Here is a 23674-nt window from a genome sequence, read left to right on the forward strand (position 1 = left end):
AAAATACAAATTTTTTGCGTAATCCCAGCTATAAGGCATGTAAATTTGTCAGGTGAAAAAATAAAAGTGAAATGAACTTGATATGGCCATGGTGCATTTGATATGGCCATATCAGGAGCAGGTAAGCTTTCACGAAAATTATTTGATTATGAACAACTCGTAAAAGATACGCCATCAACTACAACACCAATCAACAGAACATTAAAAACTGAATGGAGTACGATGGTTTTCATGAACAAGTCTTTGAAAAACATGCATAAAACAAAGGAGACTTACCAGAGAAAAATAAGAAGAGATCACATGAAAACCGCAAAACAGGCAACTGACGCCATATTGATCAACCTGACTGGATGGAAAACGATCAAGTGACATACCAGGATGCCCTTTCACTGGATGCTGCTGCAATTTAGCAGATTTTTTGGTTAACTAACTCATAATAGCGGGGTGGCCATATCAGGAACATGGCCATAACAGGAGCACCCACCTTATTTTATTTAATGACAGAAAAATGAAATAATAAAATCGTTACATCGAACTTTAATTAAATATCTATTTCGAGTACATAATTTATTCAAATAAAGACAAATTATTTTTATGAAATTTATTACAATAAAAATTCATGTAGATATCGTTTTGGATGACTAGACTCAATGCGACCAAAGACATGCAATAGTTAAAAGAAATTGCTACACAGGCCAATACAGAGATAGATAAACTAATGATATACCAGGGACCACTTTTCCTGTACTATCGGGAATACTCAGATCATGTAGGCCTACTTCTGTCGAAAACTCTAGCCTAAATCAAGACCATCTGACGGTCTTGCCTAAATCAATGAAGACGTGTAAAAAGTAGATATTCATTTCGAGTGAGCCTAAATTATTTGGATAAACTATTCGAATTGTTACAATTTTGTTACTTGTTTCAAATGTGTCCCACGTGGAGTCAGTGTCCATTGAGTTCACGATGAATTCATCGTCACTGATGCTGGCTTCCGTCTCTTCGGTGATGTTCAACATCAGAGGTGCTGCAAAGATAAGAAATATCAATATTTCACCAAAATCTAGCTAAAATAATTTCTCTCTATTCAACAATAAATTATGTATTTTCTTATACATGTCTATAATGCCGCTTCCACTTTTCTTTCCCATCCCAAAAATATTAATTAAGTGTATCTGTGTAATTGTACATATAGATATAAATTTTCAAAATGAATATATGCAGATGTTCACATAAGTCAAAATACTGCAGATTTTGCATTCTCGTAATATCAGTTGTAATACCACAGTCTAGTATACAGTATGTATACAGTCATGAAAGTTGAGTTGTTGAGGGTACTAGGAACAATAGACTGTGCTGGTACTATTTCGCATTGTCTGTGATGAGGCGATAGTAGCGATCCTAGTGGTTTGCAACTATCTATGGATGCATATTCCCTACGTATTGAGCTTCGTGACTGTATATCCTTTTGTATCATATACTATACATAATTTTCTTTTAATTTTTTGTAGTGTCTTGGATGCTTTTGAAAATTTTAGGAAATTCAATTTGATAGAAATGAAGAGTATCGCTCTTGCAACATTTCTATAAATTTAAATTTTAAATTTTGAGGCCCCAAGAGTCAAAATTGCCCCAAAATTTGAATTTCTGTGAATACTTGATTTGGGACTTTTGGAACCTCAGAATGGTTATGTGACCGATTCTTTTTTTTTTCCAAATTTTTAAAAATGTAAATTCCGGACTGAAGAGGATATACTAGACTGTGGTTATACCAAGATGCAAGGAACGATCGTATGTGAAAACTAATAAATTACTTAATGTGGAAACGTCTAATGCGACAGCCATAAGGTAAGTCTTTAAGATAAGCAACAAATGCGACGAAAATCCGTTACGGACTACGTAGTCAACGTTTTCCTGCCCGACGACACACAACTCCAAAAACATCTGTAGCAGTGAAACGTCGCTTTAGGGCAGGAAAACGTTCAGCGTATGTGCGAGCAGCAGCAGAATAATGTTTCTTACTTCACTGTAAATCAAGATCATATCCGTCATTTCACTGTTTGTGTATGATTCCCCCATTCTGTATTAGTGCCAACTGTGATGTTATGCAATTCAGTAAAGTAAAAATAACACTAATCTCAGTTACAATACTCAACATTATGAATCAACAAAACATCACCATAGCTACAAGACATGGCCAACTATGAATACATCTCCTTTTAACCACATAACAACACCGACTGTTAGTTCCGATTTTAGCCACGGATAATTGGTAGACTATTTCGAAATAACACAATGTTCCCATATCTTGATAACAATGCAATATCGGCTATACGTTTATATGACAAAATATGTTTGTTTTGGTGTATAGAATACTCTGAAATACTTTATAGTACATAATTACGACTCATCCTGTACACACAGGATGTAGACGATATAAACTGCCAAAATTATATAGGCAGTATATAACGGTCTACTGAACAAAACATATACCTATTGGAATTTATTTATTATAATTTTATTTTTAATTTGTAAAATACCATGTTTTTAAGACTGATAGTAGTTTAATTATTTGTTTACATTTAGACTGAACGTAAATGTTATTGTCAATGACCTTGCATCCAAACACATACCAATACACAACAGAGTAACAAACAACTGCTTCAGCGTATATACCGGGCAAAGTATATTGACTGCCTATTCTCTTTTCCAAAAACGTTAGACTCGCAAAATATATATATTTTTTTCTGGGAAACCGTGACAGTTACAAAAGAACAATATCTGACTTTTTTCTTCAGTTTTCTTCTTCAAACGTTGAATTTGTTAATGCTCCTTATTTAATAAAAAAAATCAATTAAAATTATTGTTTAGGGAGGCAATATAAAGTTTCAATTAGTGTAATATCTGTGTTCTTCTTTTTCTCATTTTACTTTTTATTTTTTTTAATTAATTAAATACTTACAATTTTGTGGAATGCCCCCTGAGCATCTTTATTCTAGCAATCAATTATTATTATTATTATTATTATTATTATTATTATTATTATTAATGCTCTCCGCCAGTATTTATTTGGTAGTTTATATCGTTTACACCCTGTATAATGTGATTTCATTGCACATCTTATTTTATTTTAGTTTCTATTTTATTTACTCTATTAAAATATATCTGAACTGCAATCGAACACGAGCACTACTAATTCAGTCCTCAAATTCATTAATATTACTGCATCCTACTTACTTACTTACTGGCTTCTAAGGAACCTGGAGGTTCATTGCCGCCCTCACATAACCCCGCCATAGGTCTCTATCCTGAGCAGGACCAATCCAGTCTCTATCATCATATCCCATCTCCCTCAAATCCATTTTAATGTTATCTTCCCACCTACGTCTCGGCCTCCACAAAGGTCTTTTTCCCTCCGGCCTCCCAACTAACACTCTATATGCATTTCTACATGCTACATGCCCTGCCCATCTCAAACGTCTGGATTTAATGTTCCTAATTATGTCAGGTGAAGAATACAATGCGTGCAGTTCTGCGTTGTGTAACTTTCTCCATTCTCCTGTAACTTCATCCCGCTTAGCCCCAAATATTTTCCTAAGTACCTTATTCTTAAAAACCCTTAACTTATGTTCCTCTCTCAAAGTGAGAGTCCAGGTTTCACAACCATATAAAACAACCGGTAATATAACTGTTTTATAAATTCTAACTTTCAGATTTTTTGACAGCAGACTGGATAATAAAAGCTTCCTCCTTTTTTATATTTATGTATTATTATTTTATTCTATTTGTGTTGTTAAATATCTGTATTTTGTACTTATGTGCATTTTTTGTACTGTATATGAAAGTACAAAATGTAAATTTCTACTTACACAATGTAAATAAATTTGAATTTAGAAATATGTACGGAGACTTTGTTTATGTTTCTAAGAAATAAAACAATTACAGCAAAAAGTCTCACAGATCCCGCCATACCATGCCTGGGTGAAATTAGTTCTATCCAAGAGAAGCATTCATTAGTAGGAAGGTCAGTTTTTAAAACATTTTAAATCGATTTCATATCATACATGTAAATTGTAGACCAGGCTTTGTTGCTTCTGACAACATTAAAAAGTCATCGAGCACTGACATCCATTTCACGAAAGCCACGTCATTATATTCGACCTGATAAGCTGAAGTTCAGTAACCAGCCATGTAAATCTAGAAGTCAATTACTAAAAAATTAATGTACACAGTCTCGTCACTAAGTATACAAATGTACGTACCTCGACAAACGTTCTTATGAAACTCGGAAATAGTCACTGGTAAAACAGTAAAGGCTCATTCACAATGAAAATTAAACATAACGTAAGCGTTAACTTAACGTTACAGTAAAATCAAGAAGTCATACCATCATTCACGATGGGAAAATAAACATAACAGCAAACATACTTGGTAACCATGGAAACATAACAACGACGCCATTTCCTCATATTCTGTCGTATACTTCAGCGCTCCACGATTGTGTTCTGTTTGCAAATCACGTAAGCATAAGCATGAAAGTTTGGAGTTTGCAAACTTTCATGTTAACGTCTAACGGTAATGTTTATATCAATGCTTATGTGAATCATTGTGAATGATCCCATTTGGTAGCATGGGGGCAAACTTCTGTGTTTATGTTACGGTGATGTTTAATTTTCATTGTGAATGGGCCTTAACAGTAAAGTGCCCAAATATGGTCATTAAACACGAAAAATAAACAACACATACCGATATATTAATAAATTATCGATGTATCTATGTCTGAAGAAAGAAATGTATCTCGAAAGAGGCTGAAGTACTCAGACATAAAGACGTGTTATATCATATCGTATTATATTGTGTTGGCCACTCGAGCGCAATTACGATGGCCATCCAGAAAATAAGTATCCTTGAGGCCGTTTACAGAAAGAAAACATAATTTCGTGGAAAGATTTATTGGAACAGATACAGAAGTTGTTGAGTTATTTTTCAACATATTCCCCACCGGAACTGAGACATTTATCATACCGTGGGATCAACGTTTGTATCCCTGTGTCGTAGAGTCTGTCTCCTGGGTTCGGAAGCAGTGTGTAACAGTCGTCAGCATCTCTCTGTTGATTCCACGATATGACAATATTCTCAATTCCGTTGGGGAATAGATCTAACATTCTAAATGTGCTAAGTGCCAATTTTTCAAATTTCATTTTATACAATCTAAAGGAAGAACATTCATATGAGAGTATCCTTACTAAATTGTCTTCGTCGTAGCTCAGCTGTAAGTGACTCACTCGTGCGCCAAAAGACGGTGTTGCAGGTATCTCAACATACATTTCGCAGTGTGTTTTTCAGCAATATCTCAGTAAATTGTTTTTGGCACTTAGCACATTTAGAATGTTAGGTCCTCAACTGCTGTATCTGTTTTATTGGAACATGGATCTTTTCATGAAAATGTGTTTTCTTTGTGTAAACGGCCTCAGGGAAGCTTACCTTCTGGACAGCCCTCGTAATTGCGCTCGGGTGGCCAAAATTTGTATAAGCACTTGTTTTCACATTATTAACATGGTGGAAGAAAAACTCTTATTTTTTTTCTGCCCCCATGAGAGTGTTAATATTACGCAGAGTTCTTGTATTGTATTTGGTAACGTATTGAATATAGGCAAAACTAGTCATATCTGAAGGTTTATTTGGTAAATAATGATGCAAACCTGCTCCAAATGATTCAGGAACGAAAATATTTTAACACTGAAATATGTTTATGGAAGCTTTTAATAGAAAAAGGAGCATCTTCTGCGGACCTCTGGAAAAATAACTAATAATAACAATAATTAATAATAATAATAATAATAATAATAATAATAATAATAATGGTTTATTTAACCTGGAAGAGTTAAGCCCATACGGCCTCTTCTAACACTCAACCAGGAGTAAAACTGTGATACAAAAAAGAACTACAAATTTACACAATACAGCACACAAAACTGAAGTAGATACTCATAATATAATGTAAACAAGTTAGTAGAAATGTGAACATAATATATAACATAACTACACAATGAAATAAAAAGGCATAATAAAATGTGAACAGTAAGTCAAAATAAATGAGACATACAAAATAATATAAAAATAATATGAAACAATAATAATATTGATAATAATAGCATTGATGATGATGATAATAATAATAATAATAATAATAATAATAAAAATAATAATAAAATAGTAAAGTACAAAGCTTACAATGAACACAATATTTTTAGGTACAGACAGGAAGAAAAATTATGATTATAAGTAGCTCAAGTTATCACATGATAGACATATCATTATCGGGAAATATGATGAAACAAAAACAGATAAAATAAGATAAATATCACTAGAATATCAAAAATGTAGTGAATACGTGGGAACAGGCAATACATCACTTGTCATAACAGTAAGCTAGGAACTAAGGACGACACTAGTGAAGTGTTTTATGTGGAGAGTGGCATTGTATGGGACAGAAACATGGACATTAAGACGAAGTGAAGAGAAACGAATAGAAGCATTTGGAATGTAGATATGGAGAAGAATGGAACGTGTGAAATGGGCAGATAGATTAAGAAATGAAGTTTTATTGGAAAGAGTGGGTGAAGAAAGAATGATGCTGAATCTGATCAGGAAGAGAAAAAGGAATTGGTTGGGTTACTGGCTGAGAAGACACTGTCTACTGAAGGGTGCACTGGAAGGAATGGTGAACGGGAGAAGAGTTGAGGGCAGAAGAAGATATCAAATGATAGGCGACAAGGAGATAATTATATGGATCATATGCGGTGACAAAGAGGAAGGCAGGTCACCTTCCCCTGGGGAGAATATATCTATGTATTTCATATTTTGTCAAAATAACTACATTTCATATCTTGGCAACATTTTCATCATACTGTGCCGACCTCTAATAAATTTAAGAAGGTTTTATCAACAGTAATCTCATTAGAGGTTTTGATTTTATCGATATATCTGCGAGTGAAAACGAGCAGATTTATCTAGAGAAAATCAAAACTCAATTGGGATTTAATTGACTATTACACGATTAGAAGAAAGTAAATGAAGATTAGAAGTAACAAAGTACTCCAATACAATAAAATATTAATTGACTTACGAAAATACAACTGCCTTCAAATGTATTATTGTACCATCTCTAAATTACAAATATTAAGCTAGATGCATGCTAGATGGCAGTAGTGTGTTATGATTATCTGTTTTCTTGTTATCAGTTGTACCAACTATGGAATCTTCATTGAACTCAGTGGACTGTTACTAGTCAATAAGGCTTTGTTGATTCAGTTTCATTTTTATTAAAAAGTTGTATTCCACTTCAATTATCCGGATCCCAGTAATCAATGTCACTTGACAGATGATTTTCAATAAATCTTAGTATTAAATAATCTCTGATACTTGAGTATTCATAATATCATAGGCTATAGCAGAAGATATAACATAACCTAAATAATATAAAAAAGTGTTAGAAAAGTTTTAATTAGGGATGATGAAATAAACAAGAAAAGTTTTAATTAACGATGTTGAAATAAAAAATAAACATGAATAATTTTAAAAGAAACAATTATTGAAAGTACAATTTTCAAATTTGAATGTTTTAGTCGTTGGTGGTTCAGTTGATGTTATATTAGACGTGTGCGTAAAAGAAGTGAACTCGGTGATGTACATGGTGTATCCCTCAACTTATTCAGGATTTCCGAATGGTGCTCTTCATTTATTTGTAAATAGGATTTCAGGGAAGATGCATAGGTATGACCAGTGATCTTTATTAATTCTTGTTCTTGAATGCCAATTCGAGTCATATTTGAAAGTGCTGTGCATCGACTGGAGTGGTTTGTAATTTTCTGTTTTTTTATGTCCAGACCAGTGCAGTTTGAAATGTTGGCAAACAAAGAAACAAATGCTAGGGTAGTGATAAAAATAAACAAATGCTAGGGACGCGATAAAAATAAACAAATGCTAGGGACGCGATAAAAATAAACAAATGCTAGGGACGCGATAAAAATAAACAAATGCTGGGGACGCGATAAAAATAAACAAATGCTAGGGACGCGATAAAAATAAACAAATGCTAGGGACGCGATAAAAATAAACAAATGCTGGGGACGCGATAAAAATAAACAAATGCTAGGGACGCGATAAAAATAAACAAATGCTAGGGACGCGATAAAAATAAACAAATGCTAGGGTAGTGATAAAAAGAAACAAATACTAGGGACGCGATAAAAATAAACAAATGCTAGGGTAATGATAAAAATAAACAAATGCTAGGGACGCGATAAAAATAACCAAATGCTAGGGACGCGATAAAAATAAACAAATGCTAGGGACGCGATAAAAATAAACAAATGCTAGGGACGCGATAAAAATAAACAAATGCTAGGGACGCGATAAAAATAAACAAATGCTAGGGACGCGATAAAAATAAACAAATGCTAGGGACGCGATAAAAATAAACAAATGCTAGGGACGCGATAAAAATAAACAAATGCTAGGGTAGTGATAAAAATAAACAAATGCTAGGGACGCGATAAAAATAAACAAATGCTAGGATAGTGATAAAAATAAACAAATGCTAGGGACGCGATAAAAATAAACAAATGCTAGGGTAGTGATAAAAATAAACAAATGCTAGGGACGCGATAAAAATAAACAAATGCTAGGCACGCGATAAAAATAAACAAATGCTAGGGACGCGATAAAAATAAACAAATGCTAGGGTAGTGATAAAAATAAACAAATGCTAGGGACGCGATAAAAATACACAAATGCTAGGGACGCGATAAAAATAAACAAATGCTAGGGACGCGATAAAAATAAACAAATGCTAGGGACGCGATAAAAATAAACAAATGTTAGGGTAGTGATAAAAATAAACAAATGCTAGGAACGCGATAAAAATAAACAAATGCTAGGGACGCGATAAAAATAAACAAATGCTAGGGACGCGATAAAAATAAACAAATGCTAGGGACGCGATAAAAATAAACAAATGCTAGGGACGAGATAAAAATAAACAAATGCTAGGGACGCGATAAAAATAAACAAATGCTAGGGACGCGATAAAATTGTGCGATAAGCAACCATGATTGGTTGAAAGACGTCCTTTCGTACCGTTTTATTGGTCGAAAGTAGTGTGACGTAGTAAAAGTGAGTCAATCAGAACCGCTTTTGTCATATTAGGCGTACGGAATATTAAGAGTGCAAATATAATATCTAGTTCTACGCAACAACAACGTGTTTTGCAGTATCTGTTAAGCGTTGGAAGGCAAACTATATTCTGTAATTGAAATTTTATTGAAAAGAAAAGTTTGAGACTTCCGTGATGGATTCGAGGGTGGCTTAAATAGCATGCGGCGCCTGGGCGTGCTGCAGCCGGCTTATCGTCTTTCCATTACAACAATCCACAGGCCTGCCGGCCGAACACACGCGAGCGGATTTCCTTCCTTCTTTGAGGTAAAAGAAAATGCGTCCTCGAAACAACTGCATGGCAATGTTACAGATGGGAGACGGTCGGTAAAAGGAAAGTTTCACGCCACATTAGCGTTGACTCAAACTCGCAGAAAGTAAGGGCGTCGTTCCACCAAAATCCTGGGAAGAGGGGATGAGATGCTGGCAAGGGTGTGAAGTTAGGGGGGTGCAGATTATTGATAGGAAATGCGTCGGCTGGAACTACACCTTCCGCGAGTACAGTCCATTAGAAGTGTAAACCGATGCAGATCAACCTTATGAAACAGCGATGTCACGCATCACAAACTACGCGAAAAGAATTAGGGCAGACATAAAACAATTTCAGTGGCCGTAATCGTGAGTAAGCCTAACATGAGGTGAAGGAAGCATTTGTCATACTGGCAAGGCAATTAATTCATCTGTGACTGACTGTACAAGGTACACATCAACCAGACCGTGTCTGGTGATGTCTAGGGACCGGATTTTTATGTAATTACATATTATATTCCTTTCAACCTAACCGTATATAAATAACAAATCTTTGCGAATCTTGTAATTAACATTAATATATTAAAATTTGATACTACATATTTTTACACATTTACCCCACATTACATATTATGGCTTGGTATTACATAAATCTACATATTTAGGGGTTTTATTCATTTTTACTTCTCTAAACGGGAAAAAGACTTCTGCTGGAGAAGTTTACAATTTGAAATACACAGATTTAAAAAAAGCCTTTTCACCTACCCAAGAAAAGGTATATTTAGGGACGAAACATAACGTCCTTAGTTCCAGGAAGTAATAGAGGCACTCACCCCATCGCACCCACTGTAAATATGAGTGAACAAAAGGCAACCTTTCTCATACAACTACCTTGTATTATAAAAATCACTCAGAAAATAGCGTTGCCTTCATGCAGTGGAGTGGGACGAGGACGACATGATTTGTCTCGAACTATAATTGTTCTGCACACGTCTAACAAACCGTTCCCATGTAATTTGCAACCTTACCCACCCTCTTCCTAATCCTTCCAGCGAAAACCCGTGTCAAGTCTGACATGATACTTTCAGGTTATTGCTTGACCCCTTTACTTTAAATTTAATAGACCTATACGGAAATGGGATTTTCCGAGCAATTATTAAGTATGGTTCTCGGCTGGAATAATCCTACCCTTCTGAATGAGACAGAAACGTCACTTTTCAAACAACAGCTTGTAAATGCCTATAGTTTGAGGTTTTAGTAGGTACTTTGTTTCTTACAGAGAGCAGCTAAAATGCATGTGTCCCACATCTCCTCTTATTTTCTCCTAATCCAGTAAAGCTAAACAGTGCTTGCACTTCTGTTATGTCATTCATTTCACTCAGTTCTCTAGTTTTAGTACTTACAGCATAAAGTGCAAGTGAGTTTATCTACTGCTTTTAACTAACTAAAATGGCCCCTGTATCTTCAACCCTAACGACAAAAATAAAATCATGGATTGCGATGGACGAAGCTTTCACTACAGACGGAAAAATTGCAATGTGTCAAGTGTGCGGTAAAAAAGTCGGGTGCTCTATGAAATCACAACTGGAGAGTCTTACCTATCCTATACCTGCCAGATATTGATCTTAAATTTTCCATTCTACTAATATGTTTCAATCCAATTTCTTCTAGAATTTTGAGGGTAACTTTCAAATTGTTTAATATCTCTACAGATTCTTTTTTATCCCATAACGTAGGCCTATATCCTGCAGTTTTCCTGATGAAGCGCGTTTCTACAACTTGAATTCTTTTTAAATGCTACTGGTTTTTGAGACCTCATGCTTCACTTCCAAAGAAAAGAGTTGGTTTGGATAATTTACTCTAAAGTCTTATCTAAGTATTTTTTTTTTGAACTTCTGTACATTTAAAAGTATCATTTATGAATCCTGTTACGTTTATGAATGTTGATATTTTTTCTATTACATCTCTGTTTCATCCTCATATGATGAAATAGAACATAGACATGTAAAGGCATTTAATTGTTGCAAAATGCTGCTATTAATTTTGCTAGGAATGGGTTATTTATCTTTAAATGCAATAATTTTTGGCTTATCTATGGATATAGGGATTGTTTCCGATCTCTGATAACGAATTTTAATGACATCATGTGCGTCAGGAGTCACACGACAGCTGAACTGTGGCGCGAGGTGACAGACCAGGAGTACATCACGACCATTTCCAATGCCAAGTACAGTTAAGTTAAGTGAAAATAAAAGAAGCTATGGTACAATGAGATGGTCTTGTAGTCTACAATGCCGACCCAGATATTTACAGCAAAACTGACGTCATCGTCTTAATCTAGATTCGCAGTTCTCAAGTTCATGTCAAAATATTCAGTAGAGGGTCTTCTATTTCCTGTTTAATTTTTGCTTGATTTTACTGGATCACCCGGTATAGGTTGAATTTATTCCCGTTCGAGAGAATATCACCTATTTGGTCCACACAAGAAAAATTCAGAGGCCAGACCATTTGAAACGACTGGACTGTTAATGAAAGAAGTACGGAAATGGCTGAATGACGAACCAAAGATGTTCTTTGAAGAAGAATAAAGACGCTCATAGGTCGCTGGCAGAAGTATATCGGCAATTTGGGCGACTATTTTTAAAAAATAATCAGTGCTTGAATTTTTACGTCTGTAATTCACAAATGAGGTCCAGATAGAATTTCAAGTACCGATGTACAGTATTTATATAGATTTGATACAGGAGTATAAGAACATTAGCTACAGATTATATACCAGCAGAAGAAAGAGATCCAGTCTGCCCAAGAAGAAGAAGAAATTGAAGACGAAACATATCAGAAGCCTAATACAAGAACCAGGCGAAATACAAGTGGTGCTTAAAATGAAGAGCTGAACTCTTATTGACTAATTAGTCGTATTATTAATTTATACGAAAATCAACATTATTATCAAAGTTTGTACCAGAATTTCCTGTTCCTTTCTTATGAATAGTTAACCATTTTTCGATTGACGCAAAGCCTTCAAAGACCCGATATTACGTAGAAAGTCTGCCTTTCTGTTTGCACTGTTCCTCTTTAAAGCCGGTCGTAGTTAAAGGGTCGATATTTTAACTCCAGTCACAACTGTCAAATTGTTACGAAATTGAGATAAAATAGCTATCAATGTGTGAAATTTATACACTGAAGGAAAATCTATCTTTTTCTTCTTTATCTATTTTATTAAATTTATTCCTTAATTCATTGAATCCTTCGCAAATAAGCTGTTGGGAACAGACGCAATATCCTGGGAGTTATGTCGTTTTGATTAATTTATGTTTCATAAAGCGAACGAAATATTATGAAAACTGTCGCGTCACAGTATCAACATATCGCCAAATATGATCACAGAAATTGTAGGCAATGCCTCCTATGCTAACAGATAATTTTATTTAGCTTTATTTGCAGAAACAGAAATAATATACAAACAATTTCATAGCCACAGCTTAACTTAACATGTAAGCAGACATACTTTTTGATTGAGAAACGCAAGTATTACGTCACAGTCTAGTATATACAGTCGCGAAGCTCAATACGTAGTAAATATGCAAACATTAGATAGTTGCTCACCACTAGGATCGCTAATATCGCCTCATTACAGGCAATGCAAAATAGAACCGTCACAGTCTATTGTTTCTAGCACCCTCAAAACTCAAGCTTCGTGACTGTATATAGTAGACGTCCTTACGTGTTACATTATTAATTCCACACTGTTACATCTCGTCCATTCTTAAAAAAATCAAATTCATTCATGCATCGTTCTTAGATTTTCTAGGTATTAATTTACATAAAGCCTCGTTAGAATCTCTCTTAATATCTGAACAAAATATATTTTTTGATAAAGTCATTTTGAGCTTTTGCATGGTTCAGAATACACAAGTTCTGACTATAGCTACACAACAATAATGACGTTTTAACTAGACCTACCATAGATTAGGAGGCCGTGACTCCTAGCCTACAAAAATCTCAATAGTTTGTGACTTATTTATTTACTTAGTTACAAATGGCTTTTAAGGAACCCGGAGGTTCATTGCCGCCCTCACATAAGCCCTCCAAGATTAATCCAGTCTCTATCAGCATATCCCACCTACCTCAAATCCATTTTAATATTATCCTCCCGTCTACGTCTCGGCCTCCCCAAAGGTATTTTTCCCTCCGGTCTCCCAACTAACACTCTATATGAATTTCTGGATTCGCCCATACGTGCTACATTCCCGCCCATTTCAAAAGTCTGGATTTAACGTTCCTAATTATGTCAGGTGAAGAATACAATGCGTGCAGTTCTGCGTTGTGTAACTTTCTCCATTCTCCTGTAACTTCATCTCTCTTAGCCCCAAATATTTTCCTAAGAACCTTATTCTCAAATATCCTGAATCTCTGTTTCTCTCTCAAAGTGAGAGTCCAAGTTTCATAACCATACAGAACAACCGGTAATATAACTGTTTTATAAATTCTGCCAGATTTTTGACATCAGACTAGATGACAAAAGCTTCTCAACCGAATAATAACAGGCATTTACCATATTCAATTTGCGTTTAATTTCCTCCTGAGTGTCATTTATATTTGTTACTGTTGCTCCAAGATATTTGAATTTTTCCACCTCTTCGAAAGATAAATCTCTAATTTTTATATACATTGCGTACAATATTCTCGCCACGAGACATAATCATATACTTTGTCTTTTCGGGATTCACTTCCAAACCTATCTCTTTACTTACTTCAAGTAAAATTTCCGTGTTTTTCCTAATCGTTTGTCAATTTTCTCCTAACATATTCACGTCATCCGCATAGACAAGAAGCTGATGTAACCCGTTCAATTCCAAACCCCTCTGTTATCCTGAACTTTCCTAATGACATATTCTAAAGCAAAGTTAAAAAGTAAAGGTGATAGTGCATCTCCTTGCTTTAGCCCGCAGTGAATTGGAAAAGCATCAGACAGAAGCTGGCCTATACGGACTCTGCTGTAAGTTTCACTAAGACACATTTTAATTAATCGAACTAGTTTCTTGGGAATACCAAATTCAATAAGAATGTTATATAAAACTTCTCTCTTAACCAAGTCATATGCCTTTCTGAAATCTATGAATAACTGATGTACTGTACCCTTATACTCCCATTTTTTCTCCAATATCTAGGTTAATTATTTCACATAGAATTTCCATATAGTTGTGCCAAAAAAATTGTACGTAACTAGTACGAAAGTGTATTTCGCGCACTCGTTTCAAAGCCCCACTTGTACACAAAAGTATCACTTTCTGTCCTAGTTACGCAAATAATAATTTATTTCATGTGAAAAACTAACCACAAGATCTGTGCTAAAATCCTTACGCTGTGAAAACATGGAGGACAACTAATACTTTTATAACAAGGCCGAATAAAAACAAACCTCCTACTGCAGAGCGAACATCAGCAAATATCGAACTTGACCATACTCGACAAACTTGAACCAAACATGGCGCCTGTAATGCATGACGCTAATTAATGTACATTTTAACCTTTTAAGTTCATAATTGAACACATTTATTAGATTTTTCAGGTGGAAAAACGAACTTCCAGCTGCTGGTTATAAGTATTGCTTCTTTAATTTTTAACTTTTATTTAAATTAATTTTAGATAGCATAAATATTTTATAACCTAAATTAAAGAAACGTGTACATAAACGTAACATCGTACAATGCTAAATTTCAACATGAGAGAACTAGAAATGGCAAAAGTAATTCTTTTTTGAATACAATATCTGTCCTCTTAAAAGCATATATTCATTCTCTAACTAAACATTGTATGATTTACTTTTACGAGTGAGATAACAACAGTCCTCACTATTAGAGTTAGATTTTTTTTTTTATTATTTACAATTCTCTGCAACGGAAAGATTATTCTTGTCTGCTTTTAATAACTGCTGTAATTCACATAGAATTTCACAGCAGTTAAACAATTTATCTACTCAGCTCTAACTACAGTACATATATGGACCTATGTACACTTCTGTCTGTCTGGGACGAAAGAGTCCTTTACTGTGGACCCGAGTTCGATCACCAGCAAGGAATTTGAGAATTGTCCAACTTTCATCGGAGTCAGTGCCTTTCTGTTTGTCCTGCCACGCTCACCGCATGATCAGGGAGTCCCACTATTTATAACGTCTAACGTTGCTAATGATTATTTGAGGAAGCGTGTTCGATAACGGAACCTCAATTGTGGGAGTTTTGTGTATCCGCCTTCAATACACTTTGTTTTACTTTCAGTTTTTATTATTGGTGTTTCTATAAAGCTGGAAGTTAAACAAATGCTCTCGTGTATGCTTTCCCTGGATTCTTGGGCATACTGGATTGACAGGAAACGAAAATGAAAATGAACTTAGGAAAGCTGCTGCTACAGCTGACACGGAAATTGTATACAATAGATCTGCATTGTTTTACGCAAAACGTCAAATAAATGAATAAATAGATAAATGAATAAATAGATAAATGAATAAATAGATAAATAAATAGATAAACAGACAGATAAATAAATAAATATATAGATAGATAAATAAATAAATAAATAAATAAGTAAATAAATAAATAAATAGACGAATAAATAGGCGAATAAATAAATAAATAAATAAATAAATAAATAAATAAATAAATAAATAAATAAATAAATAAATAAATAAATAAATAAATAAATAAATAAATAAATAAATCAATAGACGAATAAATAAATAAATAAATAAATAAATAAATAAATAAATAAATAAATAAATAAATAAATAAATAAATAAGTAAATAAATCAATAGACGAATAAATAAATAAATAAATAAATAAGTAAATAAATCAATAGACGAATAAATAAATAAATAAATAAATAAATAAATAAATAAATAAATAAATAAATAAATAAGTAAATAAATAAGTAAATAAATAAATAAATAGACGAATAAATGGACGAATAAATAAATAAATAAATAAATAGACGAATAAATGGATGAATAAATAAATAAATAAATAACTAAATAAATAAGTAAATAAAAATAAATAAATGGACGAATAAATGTACGAATAAATAAATAAATAAATAAATAGACGAATAAATGGACGAATAAATAAATAAATAAATAAATAAATAAATAAATAACTAAATAAAAATAAATAGACGAATAAATGTACGAATAAATAAATAAATAGACGAATAAATGGACGAATAAATAAATAAATAAATAAATAAATAAATAAATAACTAAATAAATAAGTAAATAAAAATAAATAAACAGACGAATAAATGTACGAATAAATAAATAAATAGACGAATAAATGGACGAATAAATAAATAAATAGACGAATAAATGGACGAATAAATAAATAAATAAATAAATAAATAAATAAATAAATAAGTAAATAAAAATAGATAAATAGACGAATAAATGTACGAATAAATAAATAGATAAATAAATAAATAAATAAGTAAATAAAAATAAATAAACAGACGAATAAATGGACGAATAAATAAATAAATAAATAAATAAATAAATAAATAAATAAACAAATAAATAAAGAAATAAATAGACGAATAAATAGGCGAATAAATAAATAAATAAATAAATAGACGAATAAATGGACGAATAAATAAATAAATAAATTAGCAAATAAGTAAATAAATAAATTAGTTAAATAAATAAATAATAAATAAATATATAAATAAATAAATGAATAAATAAATAAGTAAATAAATAAATAAATAAGTAAATATATAAATAAATAAGTAAATATATAAATAAATAAGTAAATAAATAAATGGACGAATAAATAGGCGAATAAATAAATAAATAAATAAATAAATAAGTAAATAAATAAATAAATAAGTAAATAAATAAATAGACGAAAAATAGGCGAATAAATAAATAAATAAATAAATAGACGAATAAATGGACGAATAAATAAATAAATAAATTAGTAAATAAGTAAATAAATAAATAAATAAATAAATAAAATAAATAAGAAATAAATAGATAAATAAATAAGTAAATAAGTAAATAAATAAATAAACAGGGTTAGTTAAAAGTCCCGCGCCACCTAAGTAACTTTTGAAGCATGTGGTTCAGTGACATGAACCTCAGTGTGTTAGGATATCCGTATACTAAGAACTCAATAATGCCATTACCGAGTTTTTTATGCTTCCGGTTTAACCGGAAGTAACTCTAACTCTTTTGTTTTAAATTAAATTACCAATTATATTTTTATATTTCGAATAGTGCTCATTAAGAGCTTTTCAAAAAGTACCCACACTAGATACTTCTGTACAAATTTATTGTTGCTTAGGCCTAAATCAAGAAAACAGAAAAGTGTAGGACTAACGAATAATACTAGTAAAACGCTTCTTTTGTTTACTGTTATTTGACTGTCCTTTGTTTATAGCCATGGAATCATGTTTACTGATACAGAAATATCTTATTTAAGAGATTGAATCTGATATCTAGTGTGTTAAATAATTCTATCTGTTGTTGAGCGAAAAGGAAAGAATTCTAACTTTTATTATGCTTGGCTATGAAGACAGGCAACGATCTCATTGAGAGGCGGCGAATTTACTTAATGCTATACATCGGGATCGCAATGCAATTCCACATACAACAGCGACAAGAATCGTACGGAAATATACTGGAACTGCAGGAGTAAAGGATTTACCAAGATCAGATCGCCAAACACACACGGATATAAGCGCACCCTTAAAATTCGAGGGGGAAGGAAAGAGAGAAAAAAGAAAGACAAACAGAGAGACTGAGCGGAAAACAATTTCCGGCAGCAATTTTATTCTATGTACCTATCTAGCATTTGGGAAACAATACACCTACCACAGGACTTCCCCTCAATATATCTCTTTCCTTGTTAGGCACGGTATCAATCATTAACTAAGTAACAAGTAAACTTCTTTAAGATAGAGCAGTGATGTCAAAGCAAGCGCATTTTTCTGACCTTGACGTCGTGCGCAGGCATTAAGCGCTAGGTATGCTAGGAGGAATAAGCAGCCTGTTGGATTAAGAAAACAGTGGTGCACAAACTTCAAACGGAACGTGAAATTTTATGTCGTTATTTTTATATGGCTTCCTTCTGTTTGTTATTTTCTATATTGTCTGTAAAACAAAAGTATTAACACCTATTTTTTAACCTAATATTGCAGTTGTGTTTTGAACGTTAATAACATAATAAAGAGTAAAGAAGGAATATTCACACACATTCCATAATAACTACAACTATACTGTACTAAGTGAATTAAACACATCATTCATAAAGAAAGTGTTATCCCAAAGAAAGACACTGAATATGACATGATAAGTTGAAATTGATATTGATGGTATATTTAGCCTTATAAAAGTAATTAAACCAATATTATAGTACAAAGCAAAGTTGTCTAGGTATATGTTTTAGCTGTAACTAATATTACATAATAAAACTCTATCGCATTATGCTTTCAGGTGATATTGGTGAGCAACTTTCTGTTATCAAAATATTAAATTATCTCGAAATTTGCTGAAGCTATAGAGCTGACGTTTTACCAACACATAGGCACATATCTTTTGTTTGTGATGTAACATTTTAATACACTATCTTCAGTAATTCGTATATACGGTATATTAGATTTACGAAAACATTGTTTTAGTATCCGTAAGGCTACTAAACAAACTTATCTGAAAATTTCACTTCTCTGTAAAAAAGTTGAGAAAATATTGCTTTTGAATAAAAAAAGCAAACTTGTGAAAAATGAATATTAAAATTAAAACTTACATTCTTATAATGCACTTATACTTCTCAGACAAATCTAAACATTAACATGGATACAGTTTTAATAAGTTTTCTTCCCTTTATCCATTGAATCAGTGCTGGCCATCCCTGAATATAGCTCGACCAAGCGGCATATACTACCTCTCTCGTCTGTCTCTTTCCTTTCCGCTGTAAAGTGCTCAGGCTCTCCTGGGCTCTAAAGCGCGCGCTTGCTCCTATGGGCATCAGTTGACATCACTGACATAGAGTATATTGGTATACCGGCACACTTTTTATGTTCATAACACATTTTCATTGCCCTACTCAATCAGTGCTACCATGTGGCTAAAGAGATTTCAAAATTCTTCTGCAGAACGAAAAGTTACATTTGTTCGGATCAAATTTCTGCACATTTTAAGGACAGAACTAAAATACTTTGAATCATTTATTGCCATAATACACAGCTCTCTTAAATTAACTGAAATTGGGAATTAAATCAATGGCTTGACTAAAACACGCTATGAAATGCTTCATACATAACAATTTTTATCCCGAAAAGGAAGCAAAAACGAGTAAAACTGTATTAAACTTTTTGTTAATATTTCAAATAATCCCCTTGAATTAATTAACGCCATCACTTACGGTTCACTCTCTATAAAAGTTTTGACACAGGATCCAAATGTCGCCTACATTGTTGCGTAATCCAGTAAGCATTTACAACGGCTTTGCTTCTAGTAAATACAAGTTAACAGGTTTTCCTTATTCCTCAGTGATAAACTAGCTGTAATAATAATTTGTATGCACCATATATAATTAATTATATGAAAATAATAAAATATATTATAAAGTTATGTATCAAATTTGTTTAATATCTGTATACAATATAATCTACAGGTATATGGTTTTACTTCTCATAGGAGATGTGTTTTTCTATTTTCAGTGCTATCAAATCATTGCAAATTTTAATTGTTGATGGGAAGAACATTATCAGTTTTCAATATAAAGGGACTGTAGAATCTAGATATTGTAAATAATGAGAACATCCAAACTTTCTATGCAAAGGAACTCTAGAATCTAGACATTAAAAATAATGACAACATCCGAACTTTCAATGTAAAGGAATTCTAGAATCTAGACATTACAAATAATGAGAACATCCAGCCTTTCAATGTAATGGAACTCTAGAATCTAGACATTACAAATAATGAGAACATGCAAGCTTTCAATATAAAGGAACTCTAGAATCGAGACATTAAAAATAATGTTTCATACAAAGAAAAGTTGTCTAGGTATATAGGAACTCTAGAATCTAGACATTACAAATAATGAGAACATGCAAACTTTCAATGTAAAGGATCTCTAGAATCTAGACATTACAAATAAATGAGAATATTTAAACATTCAATGTAAAGGTACTCTAGAATCTAGATATTACAAATAGTGAGAACATCCAAACTTACAATATAAAGGAGCTCTAGAATCTAGACATTATAAATAATGAGAACATCCAAACTTTCAATGTAAAGGGACTCTAGAATCTAGACATTATAAATAATGAGAACATTCAAACTTACAATGTAAAGGAACTCTAGAATCTAGACATTACAAATAATGAGAACATCCAAACTTTCAATGTAAAGGAACTCTAGAATCTAGACATTACAAATAATGAGAACATCCAAACTTACAATATAAAGGAGCTCTAGAATCTAGACATTATAAATAATGAGAACATCCAAACTTTCAATGTAAAGGGACTCTAGAATCTAGACATTATAAATAATGAGAACATCCAAACTTACAATGTAAAGGAACTCTAGAATCTAGACACTACAAAATAATGAGAACATCCAAACTTTCAATGTAAAGGAACTCTAGAATCTAGACATTACAAATAATGAGAACATTCAAACTTTCAATGTAAAGGAACTCTAGAATCTAGACATTACAAATAATGAGAACATCCAAACTTTCAATGTAAAGGAACTCTAGAATCTAGACATTACAAATAATGAGAACATCCAAACCTTCAATGTAAAGGAACTCTAGAATCTAGACATTACAAATCATGAGAACATCCAAACTTTCAATGTAAAGGAACTCTGGAATCTAGACATTACAAATAATGAGAACATCCAAACCTTCAATGTAAAGGAGCTATAGAATCTAGACATTACAAATAATGAGAACATCCAAACTTTCAATGTAAAAGAACTCTAGAATCTAGATATTACAAATAATGAGAACATTCAAATTTACAATGTAAAGGAACTCTAGAATCTAGACATTACAAATAATGAGAACATCCAAACTTTAAATGTAAAGGAACTCTAGAATCTAGACATTATAAATAATGAAAACATCCCAACTTTCAATGTAAAGAAACTGTAGAATCTAGACATTACAAATAATGAGATCATCCCAACTTTCAATATAAAGACACTGTAGAATGTAGACATTACAAATAATGAGAACATCGCAACTTTCAATATAAAGTAACTGTAGAATCTAGACATTACAAATAATGAGAACATCCCAACTTTCAATATAAAGTAACTGTAGAATCTAGGAATTGCAAATAATGAGAATATCCCAATTTTCAATATAAAGAAACTGTAGAATCTAGACATTAAAAATAATGAGAACACTGCAACTTGCAATATAAAGAAACTGTAGAATCTATGGACATTAAAAATAATGAGAACATCCCAACTTTCAATATAAAAAACTGTAGAATCTAGACATTACAAATAATGAGAACATCCCAACTTTCAATGTAAAGAAATTGTAGAATCTAGGCATTACAAATAATGAGAACATCCCAACTTCCAATATTAAAAAATTGTAGAATCTAGACATTACAAATAATGAGAACATCCCAACTTTCAATATAAAGAAACTGTAGAATCTAGACATTACAAAGAATGAGAACATCCCAACTTTCAATATAAAGAAACTGTAGAATCTAGGCATTACAAAGAATGAGAACATCCCAACTTTCAATATAAAGAAACTGTAGAATCTGGACATTACAAATAATGAGAACATCCCAACTTTCAGTATAAAGAAACTGTAGAATCTATATATTACAAATAATGAGAACATTCCAACTTTCAGTATAAAGAAACTGTAGAATCTAGACATTACAAAGAATGAGAACATCCCAACTTTCAATATAAAGAAACTGTAGAATCTAGGCATTACAAATAATTAGAACATCCAAACTTTCAATGTAAAGGAATTCTAGAATCTAGACATTACAAATAATGAGAGACTTATTATATCATCGACGCAATTTATTTTTGAATACATAATATATGTACCTACATTTGTTAATTGTATGTTAATGGAAGCCATGGTTGGATCCAATCAATAAGAAGGAGTATGCTCATTGTCCCAACTCTGACATTCAATTATTATCGAGGTACTCTAGTCTATCTAGGTCTATTGACTGACCAGGCATAAATGAGTTTTAACTACGGATTGAACTAGTTGATTACTGTAAGTTAGTTTGTGGTTTAAATTTGTCACTTCAGTGGCTGTAGGGCTACTCTTAACGTAGTTAAGTAGAATACAATTACTTGGATCCTTATCAGCTGTTTATTCCGCAATTTCTTACTCAAATTGACTTTAAATTACAGAGGCTACTTATTTGTATCCAACCTGCAATGAAGTTAGACAAGGACGGTCGCCTAACGACACTCGACAGTGATGGAGGGCTTTCTCACGTTTCCACAGCTCTTGCATGTTCTCCGCTGCATATTTCTTTTTTATTTCGCAAACTTTCACGCAATGCATGTTTCTACTTCTGTGTTACGGACTAGGAATTGAAAATGTAACATAGAAAACAGCCGTCTGCTGTGTTTCGTATCAGATTTAACTGCCACTTTCAGCAATATTTAAAGATCTTTATTATATTCACTTCATGTGCTTATTAAATAATTCACGGATAAATGTTCCACGCTTTGAGTGGCACAACGGAATTGAATCTGTGAAGCTGCCAATCTTTTATATATTCGTCTTCCAGTTCTCAGATAAACTCAAGACATATAAATGATAATATTGCAAGTAATTTGATTAGTACTCTGCTATGCAGTTATCCTTCTCTACTGATATTGGCTCAATTGATATCCATTTACATCTCAAAAATTATACGTTGATTGGTTTATTTAAGTACAGGGTGTCTCAAAAATAGGCCAACAAATTAATTGTGTTAGTAGCCACAGAGTAAAGAAATAATAATAATAATAATAATAATAATAATAATAATAATAATAATAATAATATAATATTGCAATATGCCATTCACAAACTACACCTACTAAGAAAAGAAAACTATAATTTGAGCATATCAACTTATAAAACTAAAGTAATGGCCCACAGTGGTAAATTTCCAATTCGTACAAAAATAATAGTTGATAATAAGCCCATAGAACAAGTA

General features: G+C 32.3%; 1 protein-coding gene across 2 annotated transcripts in view; it reads right to left on the reverse strand.

The window, feature by feature from the left end:
• Window positions 1-23674, reverse strand: part of LOC138693018 (discoidin domain-containing receptor 2-like) — a 1708097-nt gene that overhangs the window by 41370 nt on the left and 1643053 nt on the right. For both annotated transcript variants that reach the window (XM_069816529.1, XM_069816528.1), the window contains exon 12: window positions 920-1027. In XM_069816529.1, coding sequence (XP_069672630.1) covers window positions 920-1027 — 108 coding nt within the window. The remainder of the gene's footprint in view (window positions 1-919; window positions 1028-23674) is intronic.

The sequence above is a fragment of the Periplaneta americana genome, chromosome 17, assembly GCF_040183065.1.
Source record: "Periplaneta americana isolate PAMFEO1 chromosome 17, P.americana_PAMFEO1_priV1, whole genome shotgun sequence".
Taxonomy (NCBI): Eukaryota; Metazoa; Arthropoda; class Insecta; order Blattodea; family Blattidae; genus Periplaneta; species Periplaneta americana.